We start from the raw sequence: 22,606 nt of genomic DNA on the forward strand, positions 1-22,606 counted from the left end.
CCGTGCCCACGACAGATGACTTTAAATTTTAAAATTGTACTTGACCTTCAGATCCTCCCATATAAACTGCCCACTCTTCCACAGGAGCCTAATCCTGCCTTGTAGTTTCTTGTACTGACTCCTCTTCCAGAGGCATAAGTTCAGGACAGCCCCAGGAGGCTGTTAGGCAAGCAGGGAGCTTGCATGACCTCAGGGATAGCTGGGTGGCCCTTGCATGTTGGCTCTGCACGTCTGCCAGGCTTCTCAGAGCAGGACTCTGGATTGGAAATTGAATGAAGCAACTTCTGTGCAGAGTTTTGGAAAGGAATATCACAGACTCGGCATTTAAAAAAAGACTGCATCATTTATTTAGTAATAAGGAAGGAGGGGAGAGCTCCCTAGCCAGAGGTCAGGTGACCACCATTCCCCAGTTCCTTAACCCATCAAGTTGTATACTTTCTTTTATACAAGAGTACAACTAAATGATTGCCTTGGAGTAAGAGGCAGAGATGGGGGTAAGGGTGACTGCACCTCAGATAGCAGAAAGATCTCACAGGGGAGGGGAGGGTAGATTTTGTTATATATTGGCAAATTTTAGAAAGGCTTTTTGAAAAAGTGCTGATAACGTCTGAAAGAGTCAGTTTTTGTCCAGTGAAATATTAAAAGACTTACTTTGCTGAGACTAGCATTTGTCCTCTAATCACTGAAGGGGCTAATCTTTTCATGAAATCACTTCTGTTTTTACCACCAATAGTAATAGTGCTTGTTGAGAGCTTACAGTATATTAATTACTGATTAAGATATCTTATAAGCACTTATGGTATTACTGTTTATAGCAGCCACGTGAAGTAGGTATTGTTATCTTCATGTGGCAAATGAGGAGACAAAGGCATATAGAAGTTCAGTACCAAAGTCACACAGCTAGCAAGTGGCCAAGCCCGGCTCTGCCCTGGGAAGTTGGCCTCCATCACCAACACATCTAACCACTGTGCTTGGCTGCCATAAAACCATGTGATGCAGGGTTGTTCGCTGCAGCCATGCATGAGTGAGGCAGCCGAGCATGAAGTCAGGGGAAATGCAAGGAATCCTAATTCTTCCAATTCGGTGTCTTGGTCACAAAGGGCTCCATAGTCGTGGGAATTGATTACGACTGCCGGGAGAGGATGGTGTACTGGACAGACGTTGCTGGACGGACAATTAGCCGCGCCCGTCTGGAATCGGGAGCAGAGCCCGAGACCATCATTAACTCAGGTCAGCAGCTTCACCCAGAAGACAATTCCCATTCCATTTCATTCTACCAAGTCCAAGTTGTTTGCCTCTTTTATGCCAAAGTCTCCCCTCTACCTTCTTGCTAGGACTCTGAATAGAAAGGGCTTGCAGTAAGAATTCAAGGTGCGGCTACAGTTGATGCTGCCTGGCCCCAGCCCTGGGGATGCCTGCTGCCATCAGGCTGGGAGGTCTTGTTAGGCTAGAGGGTACTAGAGGTGGCAGAAGAACTAACGCGGGATCTGTTCCTCTATTGACTCTGTGTGTTTTGACTTAGAAACTCTCAAGACTTTTTTCCCCCAACTATTCAAACATAGTAATAAGCAGAGCTCTCTGCTTCAGGTTCACCTTTCACAGCTGCAGTTGCTCCAGCCCTGCCTTTGTTTTATTCCAGGTCTGATAAGCCCCGAAGGACTTGCCATCGACCACTTTCATAGAACGATGTACTGGACAGACAGCGGCCTGGATAAGATAGAGAGGGCCAGGCTGGACGGCTCTGAGCGCAGGGCCCTCTTCCACACGGACCTGGTGAACCCCCGCGCCATCGCTGTGGATCCAATCCGAGGGTCAGCCGGGCTTCCCTAATTCTCCTCTGTTACCTGTAGATCCTCATTTGAAGCCCTTGGGCTCTAAGTACAGTTGTAGGCGAGGGTCAGAACATGGGCATAAAAGTTCAAAATATATTAAGTTAACAGTATTCACTGAGGATCTACTAGGTGTCAGGTACTGTTTAGGCAAAGACAAGGTCTGTTCTTTCATGGAGTTTATGTTCTACTAGGAGGAAATAAGACAGTAAACTAATGGATAATAGGAAATTATTAAGCCTGTGATGTGATACACAGAGAATTCAGAGTATGTGAGTGAGACTGGGGGGCACTTTGGATCAGAAAATCGGGCCAAGCCTGAGACAGCACTTCAACCGGAATGAAGTCGGTCTCCTCCAGCAACACATTAGGAAATCCCAGCGTTAAACCTGCAGTGAGGTTACTGCATTAGCTGGTGAGTAAGCAAAACTCAGACACCAGGCATGTTATTTCTCTGGCCTCATTTTCACAGTGGCAACAGTCAAAAGAACAATGTTTCCTGTCTATGATAATTGCTAAGGTCATCAACTGGGACATATAACTTGGTCCGTGTTTCAGTAGGACTTGTTAGAATCAGGGAGGATTTTATACCTTGAGAAACTCGTCATATTTAATGGGGCTTCTACCAAATGAAATTCCAGAGAAACCTTCAAATCAGTAAAGATAACCTTCAGCTTTCATTTTCAGCGAAGTGTTTTTGACTCAGAAATGCTTAGTGAAAAGCCTCAAAGATGGTTCTGAAATTTGGGTTCTATACATTGGGGAAGGTTTATCTTTCTCCATTTAATTTATCCACAGGAACCTGTACTGGACAGATTGGAATCGAGAAGCTCCTAAAATTGAATCGTCGTCTTTAGATGGAGAAAATAGAAGAATTCTAGTGAATAAAGACATTGGACTACCCAATGGTTTAACCTTTGACCCCTTCTCCAAATTGCTCTGCTGGGCAGACGCAGGTACTACTACTCATGGAATGCAAATACAGAACACTACCATGTTCAGCAAGCGTGAGCACTCGAACAGATTTTACAGTAAAACCAAATCCCACCATTTAGGACTTCTGGCTTACATTTATAAGAGTACAGCAAATGATCGACTCCTTTTAGAGGGCACTTTGTAATGACTCCTGTGATGAACTTCCTGAGGTCCTGGATGTATGTTTGAATCAGGTGGTAAGCTTGAGGGCTAGTACTGTGTCCAACCTACTTTTGTACTGCTTGCCCTTCCTCCACGTGAGCACTTGGCACACTTTTTAGGTTAAAAATAAATATTAGCCATTGTTGGAATCGATAGGCTTAAATGAACAGGAGTTATTTTCCTTTTTTGCCAGTATTATAACATTTATAAATATCTGTTACTTTAACAGTCAGTATGATATTGTGCTGAGGACAAAGCGATGTGGCAGGATGGCTTCCTTCAGTAATAAATCTGGGTTGCCTATTCCCAAGGTTCTCTCTTTCTGTTGTGTGATTTCATTATTAGCACAACTGAAAAGATGCTGTTTCATTATACTGCATTTATATTTTTAATAAGTATTTGAAATTTAACTCAGGGTTCCATGAGAAATGTGAAACTTGGAGATTCTTGCCTCGTTTAGCTATTAAAAAATTTACATTGAAAAATGGAACTTTTAATTCCTAACTAGAAAATAATACAGTCTTTAAAAAAAATATTAAGGATTTTAGTTAAAAGGCAGCCTTGGCTATTATTATACATTGCTTACAAAGGGCAAGTATTAATATTTGTCCAAATGTTATGTTTGTAACAATTTAAGAGCTAATACAAACTTTTTTTAACACTGATATAATTTCATCTCTAATGTCCTACTTTGGGAGAAACTTAGCCAGATTTCTGTAAATGCAATCCTTTCTTCCAAAAAAGGATTAAGAGTTTAAATTCCACTAAAAACTATAACGCTCTTAAACAAACTGAAGACTGGTAATAGAATAGGAAAATTTTACAGTTTTTAATTTGTATTATTGCAATGGGGATAGAATATTCTAGTTCTACCTTTGTTTCCTTTGAGAATGAATTTACCTGCCACTATTTTTGGTAAAGGATTTCTTTTTTTTCCCATCGCATGAAAGGATCTCTTTTCCCTCTTTGATGTTTTAAAAGGAACTAAAAAACTAGAGTGTACACTACCTGATGGAACTGGACGGCGTGTTATTCAAAACAACCTCAACTACCCGTTCAGCATTGTAAGCTATGCAGATCACTTCTACCACACCGACTGGAGAAGGTGAGCCTGACACACTCAGTTTGCCTTTTCAGGCTTGTCCAGTTTTGGAGGACACACCGCTTGTACCAAATGTTAGTAAGCAACTTTAGTTATTCTCTCTTCATTAGCAGAGAGATTAACATCATTCAAGCGTTACTGCTTTTAAAAGCATACTTTTACGTCACCCAGAAATTTAATGGTATTGCTCACATGCAGCTTAAAAAGGGCAGAGCTATTTGGTAATAAACTATCCAAAAAGGAAGCACATTACTCTGAATCTGATCTTCAGAGAATAGAAGACTACCTTTAAATGGTACCATGAGGTATCTTACTTAGTTATGGGATTTAAATTGACTTTTAAAAATGTATTCTAGAAGTCTGGCAGAGATTTCGCTTCCTGATAAACTGGCTTTTTCTATCCAACCTTAAATCCTATGAATTCACTCTTCCTTTCTGTTACCAGGGATGGTGTTATATCAGTAAATAGAGACAGTGGCCAGTTTACTGATGAGTATCTCCCAGAGCAGCGATCTCATCTCTACGGGATAACTGCAGTCTACCCCTACTGCCCAACAGGTAAATGGACATGCTCAGGTGGCTCCTTTGGATCAGCCAGGTAGAGAAAGAGAGGTCTGGTAACTGACCACACTTGGCCTGCTGCTGCCACTGGTGAGAGCCACTCTGACCTAGAAAAGCTAATGGCCAACACATAGGGGTGACCATTCTACTACCTTAAGTCTACCTAGCTTAACTATACACACAAAAAAAGGTCTATTAGGATATTTCCTCTTTAAAAGACTTGCTGTGGCAAACTGGATATAAAATACTCACATGCTGTCCCCTCCCTCCACAGGAAGAAAGTAAATATGGTATTATAAAGGACTTGGGAGTTTACAATCGGAATCAGGACCCTAAAGGACATTTACTGCGGACAAAGGTGAAGAAAGTGAAAAAGCAATTGGCCATTAGAAGTTCTGGACATATGAACATTTTCAGTGCAAAAAGACTAAGTATATTTTGTGAAAAGTTTATACCTCAATCTTTACTACTGTATTTTTAAAAACAAAAGTTATTTCAAGATTAAAAAGGTAACAATTTTAATTGTTGCTTATTAAAGCAACTTTTAATAAACATTTATGTCATATTTAAAAGGCCAAATTAATTGAACTAAGAACCAATTAGAGCACGTTAAGACCCTAAATCTGACTATCGATACAGATTCTTCCTGGCCAAGAAATTAAAGTACATGTGATTAGTATAAAAATATGATCCTAAAGATCATAAACCTTGACGTAGAGAAGGCTATGCAGAACTGATGGGAAAGAGCCAACTTATTCTAAGATTTTTTTTTTTTTTACCTCTGCATAAGTGCATTTCTATTTATATTAAAAGGTGCTACAATGTTTCAGTTTGTATTTTCTGATCCTGTAAGTCCCTCTATAGAATTACCCACAGAAATTACATTTATATATAAATATTAAAGATGTAACAGTTCTCAAATTTTCTAGATTACTCCAATAAAATATTTTAAGTAAGTTTTCCTATGACTTAACGATCTGTATTGTCTATATGTATAATGAAGTCAGGGGGTGGCATGTACCTAAACAACAAGGGAGGAAGCAGATTAATTAATTATACAAATACATAAACGTAACACATGGTCAAAAAACAAAAAAATCACCTTCCCAAATTTATTAAAGAAAATGCAGTGATGGTAAATACCTGTAGAACATAGTCAATTTTCTGGAATTCTTCCCTTGAAGACATGACATTTCCAAACACATGCCAAAGCGTACATGGTTCCCAACTGTACTAAGTAGGTGAGAAGCTGAAATCCTAAAATGTTCATCTTCCAACTTTCCCCAGTCTGTGGTCTGTCTTTGGATCGGCAATAATCGCCTGAACGGCTACTATGGCTTCATTAATCTTTGTCTGTAGCTCTCTGAGCTCTTCTATATGCAGCAGTCGCAGAATTTGAGCAGCTTCATTAAGAACTGCATCTGTTTCATAAGAAACACTGCATTAATCAATAACGTTTGCATACATTCACTCATTTCCCCCAAATATTCAGTAAGTCTCTAAAAACAGTTTGAATTAAAACAAAATCACTTACCTCCTGTGTCAAAACCAAGAATATGCTTGTCTAAAGCAACAGGCAAGCCCTTTAGAAAAAAAAGGACAAAAATCAGACTGTATAGTTATTCACCTCACCTCAAATTTTTCTCACCTCAAATTGAAAAGCAGCTAGCTATTATTTTAACCCTTTTAGCTGCAGTGGCAAGGTGCCTGAGAATTTTCTCTTTAAATTTGCCTTTTTATGAGTTAGTTTTTTCCTACTACAACTAGTTAGGAAAGAATGGCCTTTACATGTAGTGGGCAGCTAGTCCCATAACACATCCAATCCTTTAAGACCAGACATATGAAAGAATAGCTCTTTTTTGCAGAAGTGCTGTCACTACTGCTATGGAAGGAAGGTTGAGCAGGGCTGCCACTGTCACCGTTTCAGTTATAGTAAGCAGCAGTGTACCAGGCAAATAGGACTATTTTTGTGTGTGTGTGTGGTACGCGGGCCTCTCACTGTTGTGGCCTTTCCCGTTGCGGAGCACAGGCTCAGCGGCCATGGCTCATGGGCCCAGCCGCTCTGCGGCATGTGGGATCTTCCCAGACCAGGGCATGAACCTGTGTCCCCTGCATCGGCAGGCGGACTCTCAACCACTGTGCCACCAGGGAAGCCCAGGACTACTTTTAAGATGAATTTCCTCAAGCAAGTTTACTTCGGAGCACATTAATTTGCCTTTATGAATTGACCAAATCTAAAATATACATAGCTTTTTTCTGCAAGCATGATGTTTACCAGATTATATTAACTTTCAACAGTTCATTTAAAAGTTACTTTGAAGTCATCTAGGAAAATGAACAGAATCTAAACCATTTAGCTAACCAGTCAGCACCTGCATAGATATACCAGAGATGGTGACTATGGTGGCGCCAACCTGTATAAAGTTCACAATAACTATCAAATAAAAACGAGGACAGGCAGTCTAGACTTTCTGCTGATTATACTGTATAAAATCATCACCAGTTTTAAAAAAAAGTCACTATACTTTCAACAGTACAAATGCTAAGCTGTCACTACTCACTTCTTGCCTAATTATTAATGCAAATCTACCCAGACTCAAAATGCTTTAAAATCACTAGTAATACATTATACACATGAAGAAACAAATGGGTATGAAAATTCTGTTAGCAAAAAACTAGAGTAGATTTGTACTTGAGTAGCTTTCTGTGTCAGTCTGGTACCAGAGTTTCCGTTCTCCCTTCATCTGCCAACAGACCACCTAGGAACAGGCACCCCTGAAGATGACCACATGCCCCAAATGCTAGTTATGAACGATTGCAAACAAGAACACTCAACTATAGAACTCTTCCACTGTATTATTATAGCATAGTATCTTTTTTATTTTTTTTGCGGAACGCGGGCCTCTCACTGTTGTGGCCTCTCCCGTTGCAGAGCACAGGCTCTGGACGCGCAGGCTCAGCGGCCATGGCTCACGGGCCCAGCCGCTCTGTGGCATGTGGGATCTTCCCGGACCGGGGCAAGAACCCGTGTCCCCTAGCATCGGCAGCCGGACTCTCAACCACTGCGCCACGATGGAAGCCCAGCATAGTATCTTTTGAGATGACATTAAAGTTCAGATTTATTTGGAGCATTGAAAATAAGCTGAATTTTACTTTGCAAACAAGAGCAAAGAGATTTGGCTATGGCCTTATTTGCACTGCCTTCCAAACCAAAGGCATAATTTTGCTGAATGATGAATGATTTTATTATGCCATAACAATTTACTGTCTGTTCTATAGTGTGGGTGAAATAAGCTGATCTTTAATCCAATTTCCAGTGGCCTGATTCATACATAATTAATAAGCCAATAAGAAACTTTAAAAGAAACTGTCTTTCAGAGGAGACTACACTGCCCCGGCATTAATAACCTTAATACTGTTGGGCTTCGATAAAGATGGGATCAGAGGACAATTGGGGAATTGGAGGGTGACATAGACACAATAGAAGGACCAGGGTCCAGAATGTGGACTGTACCCAAGACTTTCATCTGTGTAGCAGGAAGGGGCATTATCAGACACCTGCAGCTGCTAACCCCTGAGGACATTCTCTGTACTGACCCATAGTCAAGAGGACTTCAGGGGCATTTGGGTTTCTAGGACAGTTCATCTAAAAATATCCTAGATTTATTAACAAGCTACATTTTTATGATTTATGCTAGGAAATAGAATAAACTGAGATTTCTCTGAAGAAACAAAAGTGTGAAGATAAAGACTTAAATAGAAAAGAAAATGAATTACTAAAAAAGAGAAGGTGTGTCCTGTTTTCTAGCAGTTAGTCAAAATAACCCAGTAAATTTCACAAGTGTTAAGTTCTTTGAAATAAACTTCAACTGGGCACATGCGGTGGTTTTGAACTGGTAGACTGTGGATATGCTATTGGAGGCTTCTTAAAAGTAATGAAGTGAGATAAACATGAAGTTCACTTTTCACTCAAAGATGACTGGATAGGGCTTCCCGGGTGGCGCAGTGGTTGAGAGCCCGCCTGCCGATGCAGGGGACATGGGTTTGTGCTCCAGTTCAGGAAGATCCCACATGCTGTGGAGCGGCTGAGCCCGTGAGCCATGGCCGCTGAGCCTGCGCATCCGGAGCCTGTGCTCCGCAACAGGAGAGGCCACAACAGTGAGAGGCCCACGTACCACAAAAAAAAAAAAAAAAATACTGGATACAGTTTGCTTCAGAATCAAATTCAATCCCACTGAAGTAAGCTATTCTTTCTCTGGGCAGTTCTAACACAGAATTGATATCTTAAGCATTCTCAGGTAAAGTTCAAACTTATGACAACCAAAAGAAACTTTCAGTAATAATTAATTTAAAATTTATTTAAATTAAAAAAACAGCATACCTCTTTCGTTTGATTTGCTTTAGCAACTGCATCCTGTGTCAGGCGCTCCTGGACCAAAATGCGAATTGCCTAAGAAATCCCAAAATAGTATTTTTACTTTTTATAGGCTGTCTGTTATCTTTTCTTCTCTGAGACTACAGAATAAGGATGCCCAATTTGATGAAATTAGAAATACCTAATTCATTAACAAACTCCCCAGCAAATTAAAAATTAAAAAAATAGCTACTGTAATGAAAGTTTTCACTTCTAGTATTTAATAATGTGGAATGATGTTCATAACAATTACGTTTTTTGAATAGGTAATTTGTGTGTGCTAAAATTTTTTTTTAAATAAAGAAGGACACATGGCGAAAAAGTATGTCTCCTTTCTACCCAAGCTTCAGCCATACTTTCAGAAAACAATTATTGCTACCAGATCCTTGTGTATACTCACAAGGCCTCTATCAAATTACAAGCACACTCAGGGATATATGCAAGTGCACGTGTGCGCGCGTGCACGCGCACGCACACACACACACACACATATGCACCTTTGATACAAAGGGTAGCATATCATACACACTGTCCCTACTTTCTTCACTTTATTACAGTAAAATGTTTTCAGATCTTTCAAAGGACACATTTTTTTCATTAGCAAGGCATTTTACCACTGCAGACACAAATGCATACACGCACCTGCTCACACATAAAAAGTAAGATTTTTTAATGGAATTTTAATTAGTGGATGACAGTTGCAACCCCAAGATAAGTGTGAAAATTATTTTTAATAAAAACAAACCAAATGCTACATTTGAAAAAGAATTAAACCAATCTAACAGTAACTGCAAATGTATTTTACACAGTCCAGTTGCCAGTTAATGTATTGATTCTCACAGCTGCAATATGGATGTTTTCCATATTGTCATGTATTGTTTGAATGCTTCTTAAAATAACTCAAAAGGGCAAACATGCTAGGATTAGAGTTTTATAAAGCTTTTGATTATAACTGACTTATATTGTACTTTGGCACCCCAAATATGCTAGCATTGTCTGTTCTCCTCTCACTCAGTTTATGATTAAAGCTGACATAACCACCGTAGAACTGTTCCAAAGCAATTTCTATAATTGCCTGAGTAAGGAACAAGCCTTTGAAAGAGCTAAATTTCACTAAAAACAACTTTTGTCTCTTGGCATCCAATCTGAGTTGAGAAAATCTGAGTTAACACTCAGATTCAGTAAAGAGAATTGTAATAATCTAGGAATAGAACAGTATTCCCATATTACAACTGTCATTTAATAAATACAATTCTAAAAAGGAGAATAAATTATGATCTCTTGTGGGTAGAGTGAAATTATTCAATTTCCTGCAAAGCAGTTTAAAGTAATTTAAAGCTCTTTAATTTCTCATAAAATCAATAATAATTTTTAAAATAACTTCCAAGTCTGGTAGTACCACTCCCCTGCCCCTCCCCTTCCCCCCACTAGACTATCAAAATTACTCAACAAAAATCTTCTGAAGCATGAGTATATTTTTCCACCGAGAAATAAGAGGCCTCTTTTAGGCCATCAGGTTCCCTGCTGTAAGGTATGAACTGAGTGGCCTATCTAGGATGGGGGGCTTGGAGGACAGAAACATTCATTCCTCAAAGAGATTTGGGGGTATGTTTTTGACCAAATTCACCATTACAAGTTTGGCATTTTCCACAATCTTAATGAATACAGACCATGAATATTTAAAAGGACTGATTAAACAGAAGTGGGGTGATATAGGAAAAAAAATGGACCAGGACGTCCTTGGCGGTCCAGTGGTTAGGACTCTGCTTCCAATGCAGGGGGCGTGGGTTCGATCCCTGGTCAGGGAACTAAGATCCCAGATGCCATGTGGCCAAAAAAGAAAAGAATGGAGCATAAGGTCCAGTGCCTAGATTAAAATCCTGACTATCATTTTCTATGTCAGCTTGAACATTATTTATCTATTATCTTTAAGTCTCAGTTTCTTCATATACATATTTTAAAAAGACACTAGCATCCACCTCTAGGAATGTTGGGAGGATTGAATGAGTCATCTGTGCACAGTGGCAGGCACACAGTAAACACTCTTTGATATTAGTTGTTAGGTAAGCTAAAACCAATGAATTCAAGAAATCTGCTTTATGTCCCACATTCCTCCAACATTTTCCTCATTCTACCATAGATTTAAATATCAAACACAGTTATTTTTAGAAAATGAGGTTTTCCAGAGTTTTTGTCAAGAATCAAGAAATGAAGCTGACCTTAAGCATTACCAGGTAATCGTCATGACGCTGAATCTGAAGAAGGTTAGCCAAAGCCATTACACCAGCCTTAAAATCAGGATTATTTACTATAAAAGATTAAAAATGGAAACTTACAGCTCTGCAAGCATGTAATTACAAACGTATATGTAAACATATAAACTTAAAAAAAAATTTATTTTCTAGTAACAACAAATCTCTTTAATTTCTAAAATTGCTGCTGACAAAAGCAGTATGGGGTAAATCAGGTAAACTGACGAGATCAATGGTTTTCCTACTAATCAACCAAAGTGAACAATCCAATAAATGACTAAATTAACTCACATGAGGTTTGTTCTGTAACTTTCTCTGCAAGGCCCATTTATGTAACACTATTAATTAACCTTTCTTCCCAAAGCTATTAATTTTAATACACAGATTCCCTTCAATGGACAGTTTTCCCAAAACCTTTTCTCCAAGCAGCAGCTCTAGAGCATCCAAGCAGCTTATTAATTCATTAAGGGTAACTCATAAATTACAGGTCACAGTCAGTCAGTGAAAGAATATTTAACATATTATAATCTAAGTAATTAGAATCTTAATACTTTTAAAAGGAGAAAGAACTACTTAAAGACATCTGGGACTTAAAACAATGAAAAATTTTAACACTTGTCTCATACTGTCATTAGATTAGAAAAAATATTTTCTGCACCCAGGAAGGCAAACAATCACCACCATGATTAAATAAAATCAAAACCCCCAAGTTACTATGAGCAGATGAAAGAAGAGCATTTTCAGTTTCAGATATTCAGCTACAACAGGAGGGAGAAAGCACACTATAACTGACAGGAAAAAACAGCACAGAGAATAAAATATCAACACAAATGTTGTCTGCATGAAACACTCTTAATCTACTACAACCAAATAAACCCAGACTTCATTCTAGGAAGTAAAAAACATTTAAGAAACCAAAAATGTTGATGATCATTTTTATGCATTTATAAACTTACCATCCAAATTGATCAATGGCTCTGCATTTTTAGCTGCATTGTCAGCGTTTTTTGTATTATCAGGTACCAAGTCCTTGTATTTTTCAGCTGTAAAAATAGGCAAAAATACAATTTGCAGAGCTTCAACTTAAGGTAAAACAAACATTGCTTATTTACTGAATTTAACTGAGCCAAACTGGTTATAAGCATAAGACAACCCAAGCATTCAAAAAAAAAAAATGCTATAATAAATCTACTAGAAGACAATGTGACTAGCTTTTTAATTAAGCTGAAATGATTATCAGACACAAATATCTTTTCAATTTCTTAAAGTAAAACATTTCAAAAACTATCTAAATTTTAGAAGAGAAAGTCTGCTTTTCAGCTTCCTGTCAAACTTGGTAAGGGGAGAAGAATGGGAGAAGGGTAAGTATAGGTCACATGAGGTTAAATACAAACACACTAAGAAGTTTCTTCGCAAATCCTGTGAATGCTGTATACAAAACCAAAAACCTTGCTTTCTAAAAAAAATCACTTCAGGGCTTCCCTGGTGGCACAGTGGTTGAGAGTCCACCTGCCGATGCAGGGGACACGGGTTCGTGCCCTGGTCCGGGAGGATCCCACATGTCGTGGAGTGGCTGGGCCCGTGAGCCATGGCCGCTGGGCCTGCGCATCCGGAGCCTGTGCTCCGCAACGGGAGAGGCCACAGCAGTGAGAGGCCCGCATACCGCAAAAAGAAAAAAAAAAAAAAAATCACTTCAAATACACCATCATATACAAACCTAAACTTATTTTATGGAGACTTAAAATGCAGAATTCCAAAAGGAGATTTTATTACTCTTACCTGAAAAATACTAAATAACATTTTAAAAGACTTTACAAATAAAAAAATTTATAGTAATTCACCAAACTTAAGGCCCAAAATGCCATCTTTGGCTATAGTGCTTATATGATTTGCTAATGGAAAAATAAAGGGAAAATAAAAGGATTAAAATTTAAATCAGACAGGAGTTAGCTTAAAGGAGCTACTGGCCAAACCTGGAACAATGTAAACATCAAAATACACGATGACAAAAAAAGGATTAAGACCCACTGAGTAAAATAAGAATCCACATATCTACACTGATCTGAATAAACAAACAAACATAAACTGGTGAGAAGGGAAAGCCCTTCCTTATAGTGGAAAGGCAAAAAATAAATGCAGAGGAATGATGGAATTAGAAAAACACCTTCTAGTCATCATAATCAACATAATAACTGACTCAGGCAAAAATCATCAAATGTATACTAAAGCTAAGGTTTGAAGAGGAGAAGCATACAGAAATCATCTAATATCTCTCCACAAGATGTGTAATTTTTACACTGAAGAAAGCTTAACCAAGTGATCAGAATAACATGACCAGTATTCAGGCATATCACCAACACATGCCTCCTGATATGATGCACTTAAAGGAACACAACATCACTTCTGTGTTACTCTTAACAAAACTACAAACCCTGAATCTAATCATGAGGAAACATCAGACTCACTCAAACTGAAGGACATTCTACAAAATAAATGTCAGTGTCCTGAAGCATGACGACTGAGTAACTATTCCAGACTGTAGGAGACTAAAGAGACTAAGGAGAATGAATGTAACACATGATCCAGGACTGCTTTGGAGGTTTTTGTTTGCTTGTTTTTGCCATAAGGAACATTGAGACAAATGATGAAATGTGAATCTCATGTACAGATAACAGTAAAGAATTAAAGTTAATTTCCTGATTTTGATAAATGTACTGTAGCTATGTAAGACAATGACTTTTTTTAGGAAATGCACATAAGGGTAAAAGAGAAATCATTTACAACTTAGTGTCAAATGGTTTAGAAAAAATTAGGAGTATGTATATATATAGAGAGAGAAGGATAAGGCAAATGAAGTAAACTGTTAATATCTGCAGAATCTGAGTATGGAAAAATTCTTTTTACTATTCTTGCAATCTTTCTGTAAATCTAAAATTATGTCAAAAGAGTTAAAAGAATTTAAGTCAGATTTTAATCACCTTAATTGACAAGCTAGCAAAAGGCTTTAAAAAACGTTAAGGCACAAACAATAAAAATTCACAATGGTTTTATCAAATAAGAATAAAAATTTTAAATAACTTAAAAGTCAAGAAGAATGCAACTTATTAATGTAAAACCATAAAAGCACAGCAGTGCCTCCTACCGATAAGGGGCAGTGTTTCTCATGCAAACTCAGTTTTTTTTAATACATTAAAGAAGACCATGCTATCACTGAGAAGTAACTGTACTTAACAGTAATACAGTCAACTACAAGGATACACAATCATATGGCATCTACTGTTCTTGGTACAACCTAGGTAACCTAAGTTGAAGTATTATAAAAATGGGACAAATGGACTAAATAAGGGTAAAATAGAAATAAACTGAGATGTGACTATAACTTTATGTGGGAATAGCTGAAAAACACTTGAAAAGCTGGAGAATACTTTGTTGCAAATTAACTAACAGAGTTCCTACCAACTCAGACCAGAACAGGCATATTTTGCTAAAGGTTCCATAGTAAAGAAAAAGTCTTTGAGTTTTCCTTAAGATTTCTGCCATAAGGCATCTGAAACTTAAGTTTGAAGAACCAGCAAAAAAAACAGCTGGTTGATGCTCCACACCAGTATGTATAAACATTCATGTATTGAATTTACCAAGCATTTATGGTTGATAAGCACATCTACTGTACACAAGAAACTATGTCAGGTACCGTGGCAGAGAGAATCATGACTGCTCCCTCCCTCGCAAAAAAATGTCCATATTCCAATCCCTGGAACTTATGAATATGGTATCTTACACGGCAAAAGGGACTTTGTGGATGTGATTAAATTAAGGACCTTGAAATTGGGGGTATAGGGGTTATCCTGGATTACCTAGGTGGGCCCAATGTAACCAAAGCATCCTTATAAGAGGGAGGCAGGAAGGTCAGTCAGAGAAGATGTGACAATGAGAGCAGAATCACAGAGTTTAGAAGATGATATTCTGCTAGATTTGAAGATAAAGGGGCCAGAGTCACAGAATGCAGGCAGCCTCTAGAAGATGGAAAAGACAAAGAAACGGATCTTCCCCTAGAGCCTCCAAAAGGAACCAACCCAGTCGACAAATTGACTTCAGTCCTAATACAGATGTTGGACTTTTGACCTCCAAAACTGTAAGATAATAAACAGTCTTTTAAGTCACTGAGTTTGTGGTAATTTGTTACAGCGGCAACAGGAAACTAATAGAGGTACCATGTAGGAAACAAAGCTGAGTATCAGCTTACAATTTAGTGGCGCAAGTAAGACATAAGCAAAATGGAAAGTGGCGAATGACTTAAAAAGCTATAGGGTTAAATGGGAAAGCAATGGTTTCTGAATACGTAAAAGGAACTATCGTTTGGAAACAAAGTGTAGCATTCTAAAACATTTATGTTTCAAAAACTTAGCTTGGTGGGCCATGTGGATGAGACTAGAGGGTGACATAGATGGGAGACTAGTATGAAAGACATTCCAATAATCTCAGGAAAAAGTGGCAAGAGCTTGAATTAGGGCGACAGCAGTGAGGATGGAGAAGGAAAGATATGACAAGGGAAAAAAGGATGGAACAGAATGAGAGGAAAAGGGAGAGGCCAAAGACATTAAAAAGGCTTCAAACGTAAATCATTAAGAGGACTGGAACTGACAGTCCCATGAAAGAGAACAACATAAATGCAGGGGATGGAGGTAAAGTAAGATAATCAGATCTTACATTCAGATGTTAGCAGGCCTTTCAAACTGAAATGGCCTGAGAGAAAACAGTTTATTGGAAAACTATTTTTACTACAGGTACTAACATTCAAAACCTTCCAATGATACAAGTATCTGTAATAAAATAACATTAAACAATAATAATAAATATATTTTGGCCTATAGTGCAAATTTGCATTAGATGTATATTTCAGTCTCTTGTGAAATTACCTGCTGCAACCAACACTTGAAATCCTATCAATTCTGGGACAGCAGCAACAAGTGAACTTGAAAGGCTAAGGTACAGACTGAAAGATGGCAAATTCACCAAAGTAATGTGACATTGTGAGAACACATTCAATTAGCCTTCTTCTTCAGAAGACATCGCCTTCAAATTCTAAAAGAAAAATCTAAATACCAATGGAAACCAGTGCTTTTAATATCTTATGAGAGTAAGGAGACTCTCTAATTTTAGAAAAGAAAATTCTTTCCTAGACAATTTGGGAGCTGGATACAGAAGAATAATTACAAAAAGTAAATTTTTAAACAGATGCTGTAAAGTGAGATGAGGATGTACAAAACTTAAAATGAACCAAAGGTAAAACAATGTAAGACAAACTGGCAAGTTCCCTACATTTTTACACTCCTTTCCCACCTTTCCTCTCTCTCTCTTTAAAACAGACATTCCCCACAAAACATACCATTATCTCCATATTCAAGTCTAACAGCTAAACCAAGAAGCCAGTCGATTGCTTCTGGTCGATCTTGAATCTTGAAAGGACAGTTAACATCTCTGAGATACTGTAAGGGGAATAAAAAGTCTCGTTTCATTATTACTATAAAGTCACAAAATAAAAAAATGGTAGAGTTGAAAGAGACCTTGGTTTGGATCTCTAAGAATTTCTTATAACATTTACATTACTAAATCTTTGATGCAATTATATAACCCAAAGGAAGGAAACACTTAAGTGTACCACTCAGGGAAAAAAAATGAAGTAGGCCCATCATGCTTTTTGAAATTTTTACTTTTGCAGATTCCAGATAGGGCACCACTGCCTAGATGCAGAATAACTTCATTTTGTAGATGAGAAAACTGAAGCCTAGAGGTCAACACTTGCTGACAGTTATACGACTTAAATCGGGGAGCTGAATCTAATCTTTCTGATTCCAGGTCTCAATACACATAGAGCAGGTAAATAAAAAGGACTTTAATTAAAAAGGAGGATATACCAAAAACCCCAAACAAAACAAAACCAATTATTATCTAAACCTTAGCTTTCATATCGTGGAAATGCTTCTGAATAGAGTAAGCCATGTGACATACAAGCGTTTTGAATAAATGTCAGAAGCTGCATATTCAAATGAGTATGTCCCTAAACTAAGTCTCTTAGGAACTTAAAATCTAATTCCACCAACAATGACATTACTCAAAACTTCTGGAACTCCTTTTTGGAAATTCTTTGGGGGATAATTAATGAATCAGCACTTTTTAGCCATCACTTATTTTCTAATCAAAAATTTTATTCCCCTGCTTTAAAAAAAAAGCACCTCATTCACAAGATTTAGTCATGATGCAAAAAGCAAATCCATGTTCAAAGTATTAAAAAACTGTCAATATTAAGGATATTCAAAAGATGTCTCCTGATCTAAAAGTATTTCCAAAAGAAGTTCCAAATATACTTTAGGCAATGACATCATCATTCCAAAGAAACCACCTTGAAAGATAATATCTGTGTAAGTTCCAATATATTTATCTTTAGGTTATACTACTTTACTGTCATTTCTGGGTGTTTTTCATCAGAAAGTTTTTCATATTCTTCAATACCCTTCCACATGTGGAACTCTGTATTGTCTTGTACACGTGAGCGGGCCATCGTAGATGTAATAGGAGAAATATAAAATCCTAACAATATATTTCAAAGTCTTAAGAAGCCTATCAAAAATTTCAAAAATACTCTTGAAGGGCAAAGGAAAATAATCCAGTAGTAGCAATAATAGTAGTAGAGGCAGGGAAATTAATAAACATATAGCACTTGCTATGGTCCAGGCACCTCTGTGAAAAGGTACATAGGTATATTTCAATAACAATACATACCACTCCTATGAGATAGATACCACTGTTATCCCCATTTATTGATAACAATACTGAGCCACAGAATGGTTAATAAACTTGCCCATTGTCAGAGGCAGTATGTAACTTACACAATCCTCTAATTCATAAAACTAGAAACTTAGGTACCTAAACACCAGTAAATGAAAATTTAGTCACTTTTCATATTCTTTTATTTAACATTTTTATTGGAGTATAACTGCTTTACAATGTTGTGTTAGTTTCTGCTGTACAACAAAGTGAATCAGCTATACGTATACATATATCCCCATATCCCCTCCCTCTTGCATCTCCCTCCCACCCTCCCTATCCCACCCCTCTAGGTGGTCACAAAGCACTGAGCTGATCTCCCTGTGCTATGCAGCTGCTTCCCACTAGCTATCTGTTTTACATCTGGTAGTGTATATATGTCAATGCTACTCTCCCACTTCGTCCCAGCTTCCCCTTCCCCTTCCTCGGGTCCTCAAGTCCATTCTCTATATCTGCGTCTTTATTCCTGTCCTGCCTCTAGGTTCATCAGAACCTGTTTTTTTTTTTTTTTTTTTAGATTCCATATATATGTGTTAGCATATGGTATTTGTTTTTCCCTTTCTGACCTACTTCACTCTGTATGATAGCCTCTAGGTCCATCCACCTCACTACAAATAACTCAATTAAAAATATGGAACACTTCACGAATTTGCGTGTCATCCTTGTGCAGTGGCCATGCTAATCCTCTCTATATTGTTGCTCCAATTTTAGTATATGTGCTGCCGAAGTGACCATTACTTTTCATATTCTTAAAGGAAGAGAGCTCGTCAAAGTAATAGAGCTAATAAAAATGTTTAATGTAAATAATGATACTGTAAAATGTAATTTTTATTCTAATTTGAAAACAACTCTGTTTTCTGCAACAACATTACTAAAATTAAACTAGGTCAACAGGAAAGTTATTCCAGCCACAAAAATAAGATAACACACGCAGATCTTTTCAGGATTATTTCTATTGTACGTAACAAGGGACAACTGTGTATGTTAAAAATAAGCAGAAACAAGACATAATCTTAGTTTTCAAGCGTGTCAATAACGTCTTATTTTAATATAATACTCTAACTGTATCTCTGCTATATTTTTAATGTAATGTAAAAATTCTGATTTTTGCCATTTTTACTATTTAGAGAATATGTGTCACTGTTTATTTAAGAAGTCTCAGTGTTTCTGGACAAAACTATTTCTTCCCTTTTTTTTGAGTGTCTACTTGTTCCATTACCTTTATTAGTTAACAGTCTATAAAGTTAGTTTTCAATGGGCAGAGGGCTAGTCAGGTATAGGACCCTAAAAGATGTGAATACAGAGTAAGTTTTGCTATAGAGAAAATGCAGAAATGAATATTCATATATCATTCATTTACATACATACACATATATGTATACAAATAAACACACACAAATATATAAATTCATGAAACAAACAGGTCTCTCTACTGTATGTCAGGCACACATCTAAGTACTGGGGATAAGCGCCTCCTCTCCAGCTACATAAGCTTAAAGCTGACAGTTTCGAGTAACCAGGGATTGGTTGGGAAAGGTGAGGAGTGGGAAGACTAGTCCAGTCATATCACCTAAAACTGTGGTAGCTGCCCAGTTGGGTCAAGTTCAAACTCTTGATGGCACATGAGCTTTCCTCTCTCCTCAGCCTACTCTATACTCCCCTCCACCCTCATGCCTAATGATTCACCATACTATTTCTATCTAATACTGAATGTTTGGTAGGAAGAGATAATATAATCTGCTTTAAAAACAAAAAAACATGGTAAGAAAAAAGTAAAATCCCTGAAGTCTAGCTTTTCTAACACTGATCATTATTAGTGTTATTTATTTTAAAAGAACACAGTAATTTTAAGCTTGCCTGTCTTCATATAATTTTTAGACAAGCTCTCTGTACGTTTTATTTTACTTTCTAATTCATTACCTTTTCAAAGAACTTGGGCCAGTCACTGCTGTGGATGTTTCTTAAATTACCTCTGTCTTCAATCTTGTAGTGTCTGATTTTCTGGTCTTCGAGCCAAACAATAAAGTTTCTAAATTCTGTTTCATCTGCAATAAAAACACCATATAAATCACGAGAAGCACTAGGTAACAGGTAAAACACTTCCTTCACAAACAGTCTTGTGGAATTTTTTTTTTTTAACTCCAAAATTATAAGTTACTTGAGCTGCTTGAAGTAGGAGTTGAAAGTGCAGACTTTGGATTGACTTATGTTCATATCCTGGCCTGAATTCAAATTGACTCCAGACATTTAGTGGTTGTGTGAAATTGGGCTAATTACCTAAATTTTCCAGGCCTCAGATTCTTGAGTTACAAAATGGGGAGTAATAGTAAGACTTACCTCATAGGGTTGTTATGAAGATTAAATAAAATATTTAAGGATCAAAACAGTGTCTAGCACACAGTTTTGCTATTTAAGTGTCAGTTATTATTCCAGTTCCTATGGGGAAGAGGAGGAAGGACTGGGCCGGGTTAAATTTACAGCAATCATAACGTACAAGAAATTAAATGGCAAACAGAAAGAAGATACTGACTCCCATTGTCTTTTACTGTTATGGCACATTAAACGCATTCATGAAAAAGTACAGATGTTGTTTCATTTAATCCTCCCACACCATTTCGAGGTAGGTAATATCCCGATTTTACCAGGGAAAAAACCTGAGGCTCAAAGATTCAAATTCAGATCTAAGCTCTACTACCACTGAACCTTTTTTCTTACATAAAAGGCAAAGCAGAAAAACAAGTTTCTATAAATTGACATGCTTCTACAGATCAACAAAACTCTGCTTGGAAATTATTTTCAATTACAAAATTCAAGCTTGAATTCAAATTCAGGCCTCCCTTAGGAAGTCTTGAGACTTATACAATGGTCTGAACATCCCAGGGTGTGCTTGATCACTTTCAAACTTATTAGTCTACCACAGGCCAAGAACTCTGGAAGAAAATGAATAGTGGGTAGTAGGTGAGTAGCAGTGGGGAGCAATGTTAATACTTCTTACAATTTTAATGCTGTGAATTACCAAATACCTTTGTATTTACAATTCAACCGCCCCGCTCGTCTGCTATTAACTTTTTTTGCACGACTCGCACACTGTCATTAGCTCGTTTCTATACGCACTTGCCCCGACACTGTCAGTCCTGGACTTCGTTCTATCTCGAGCTCAAACTGCCGGATGGGCTCCCACTGCCCCCACCCCACCCCTTAGTTCCCAAGGGGCAATGAACGAGTCTTCAAGTTACTCAGCATCTTCCTCGGATTCCACCACTGTGCTGGCCCCCAACAGGTGCTCAAGGTATCGCCCAATCACCCGGAAGCCACGGGGCTGAAGGGCTACGTCAAAAAGCGAAGACTTTCCCTCTAGAGCGCTGAGGGTGCGGGCGAGCGGGGGGTGGGCGTGGGGTCTGGAGTTCAGCAAGTGCAGAAAGTGCTGATGCCGAGGCAAGAGCGGGTGGCGGGGCTCTGAAGCCGGGGAAGGAAGGCGGAAAGCAGAGGTGTCTGGCGGCCGGGAGGAGAGGAGTCCAGGGGAGACAAGGCCGCGGACGGTCCGGGTGGGGAGCCCAGGTGCCGGCGCTGAGAGAACGGCGGCCCGGCGGCGGGGAAGCGGGGGGGGGGAAATCACTGACGCGCGGCGGGCCCGGGACCGCCTCCTCACCTTTGCAGTTGAAGCCGGCAGGGTTGTGGTAGTCGAGGGCCGTCAGCTTGCGTCGGAACATGGTGCCCGCTGCTCGCTCCGGTCCCCCAGGCTGCGGCCGGGAGAGGAGAGGCGAGGAGGAGCGGGCGGCACAGACACCGGCGACGCGGCGAGAGGGCGGGCGGGCGCCGGGCGCTCCGAAATGACGGCGGCCTTAGCCAATCGTAGCTTAGGGACGGCCGCCGCCGGCCAATGCCCACCAATCGCGGCTCCGGCTGCGAAGGCGGGGCCACGTCGCGGCACGTCGACGCTCAAATAAACTTTATTGTCAGCCTCCTAGTTGTACAATAGGCAGAAAGCAACTGAGAAGCCAGTTACCTCTTGCTTTCCTCGGCGTCTTGATCATGCAAACTGTTTACTATTTTCAGTGTATTCATTCATTCATTTAATTATTATATGCCTCCTACATAATAGATGCTCTTCTAACACTGCTAATGCAAAGACTTTTAGCAAGGTCCCTTTACGACTCGTTGGGAGTGACCCACAGGTAAACATACAACTGTAATACTGTGTGAGAGTTCCAGACATCACCAGCAGCCAGAATCTTGAAGCCAGAAACCTGGACTTATTCTTTACTCCCTCTTACTGAAGTTACAACATCCACTAGTTCATTGATTTCTGCTGTTCTCTCTCATGTCTCTCTCAAATCCCTCATCTTCTCCCAACCCCACTGATGCTGCCTCAAATCAGGCCCTCATCATTTTTGCTTACTCTAATTGTCTGATTTCTTAGGTCCAGTCTTGCCTTCTCCAATCCATTCCCCCACACAGCAATGATACTGATTTTCTAAAACAAAAA

General features: G+C 38.7%; 2 protein-coding genes across 3 annotated transcripts in view; one reads left to right on the plus strand and one right to left on the minus strand.

Annotated features, from left to right (window-relative positions):
* The window catches only part of NID2 (nidogen 2), a 79,371-nt gene extending 73,751 nt beyond the window's left edge, over positions 1-5,620 (plus strand). Inside the window, exons 16-21 of one of the 2 annotated variants that reach the window (XM_082649700.1) lie at positions 1,101-1,230; positions 1,640-1,811; positions 2,628-2,785; positions 3,948-4,071; positions 4,514-4,626; positions 4,904-5,620. In XM_082649700.1, the coding sequence (XP_082505826.1) occupies positions 1,101-1,230; positions 1,640-1,811; positions 2,628-2,785; positions 3,948-4,071; positions 4,514-4,626; positions 4,904-4,914 (708 nt within the window). In that variant the 3' untranslated portion in view covers positions 4,915-5,620. The other variant, XM_082649701.1, reaches the window with a different exon arrangement.
* Positions 5,621-5,727: 107 nt separating this feature from the next.
* RTRAF (RNA transcription, translation and transport factor) lies at positions 5,728-21,943 on the minus strand. The gene is made up of 8 exons (XM_082649702.1): positions 21,770-21,943; positions 20,041-20,165; positions 16,682-16,781; positions 12,252-12,338; positions 11,263-11,351; positions 9,011-9,079; positions 6,164-6,212; positions 5,728-6,050 (listed from the first exon to the last, which is right to left on the minus strand). Exons 1-8 carry the CDS (start codon positions 21,828-21,830, stop codon positions 5,896-5,898), a joined length of 735 nt encoding a protein of 244 aa, XP_082505828.1. The 5' UTR covers positions 21,831-21,943; the 3' UTR covers positions 5,728-5,895.
* Between the last annotated feature and the right edge of the window lie 663 nt (positions 21,944-22,606).

This window comes from Grampus griseus, assembly GCF_964374135.1.
Source record: "Grampus griseus genome assembly, chromosome: 2".
Lineage (NCBI taxonomy): Eukaryota > Metazoa > Chordata > Mammalia > Artiodactyla > Delphinidae > Grampus > Grampus griseus.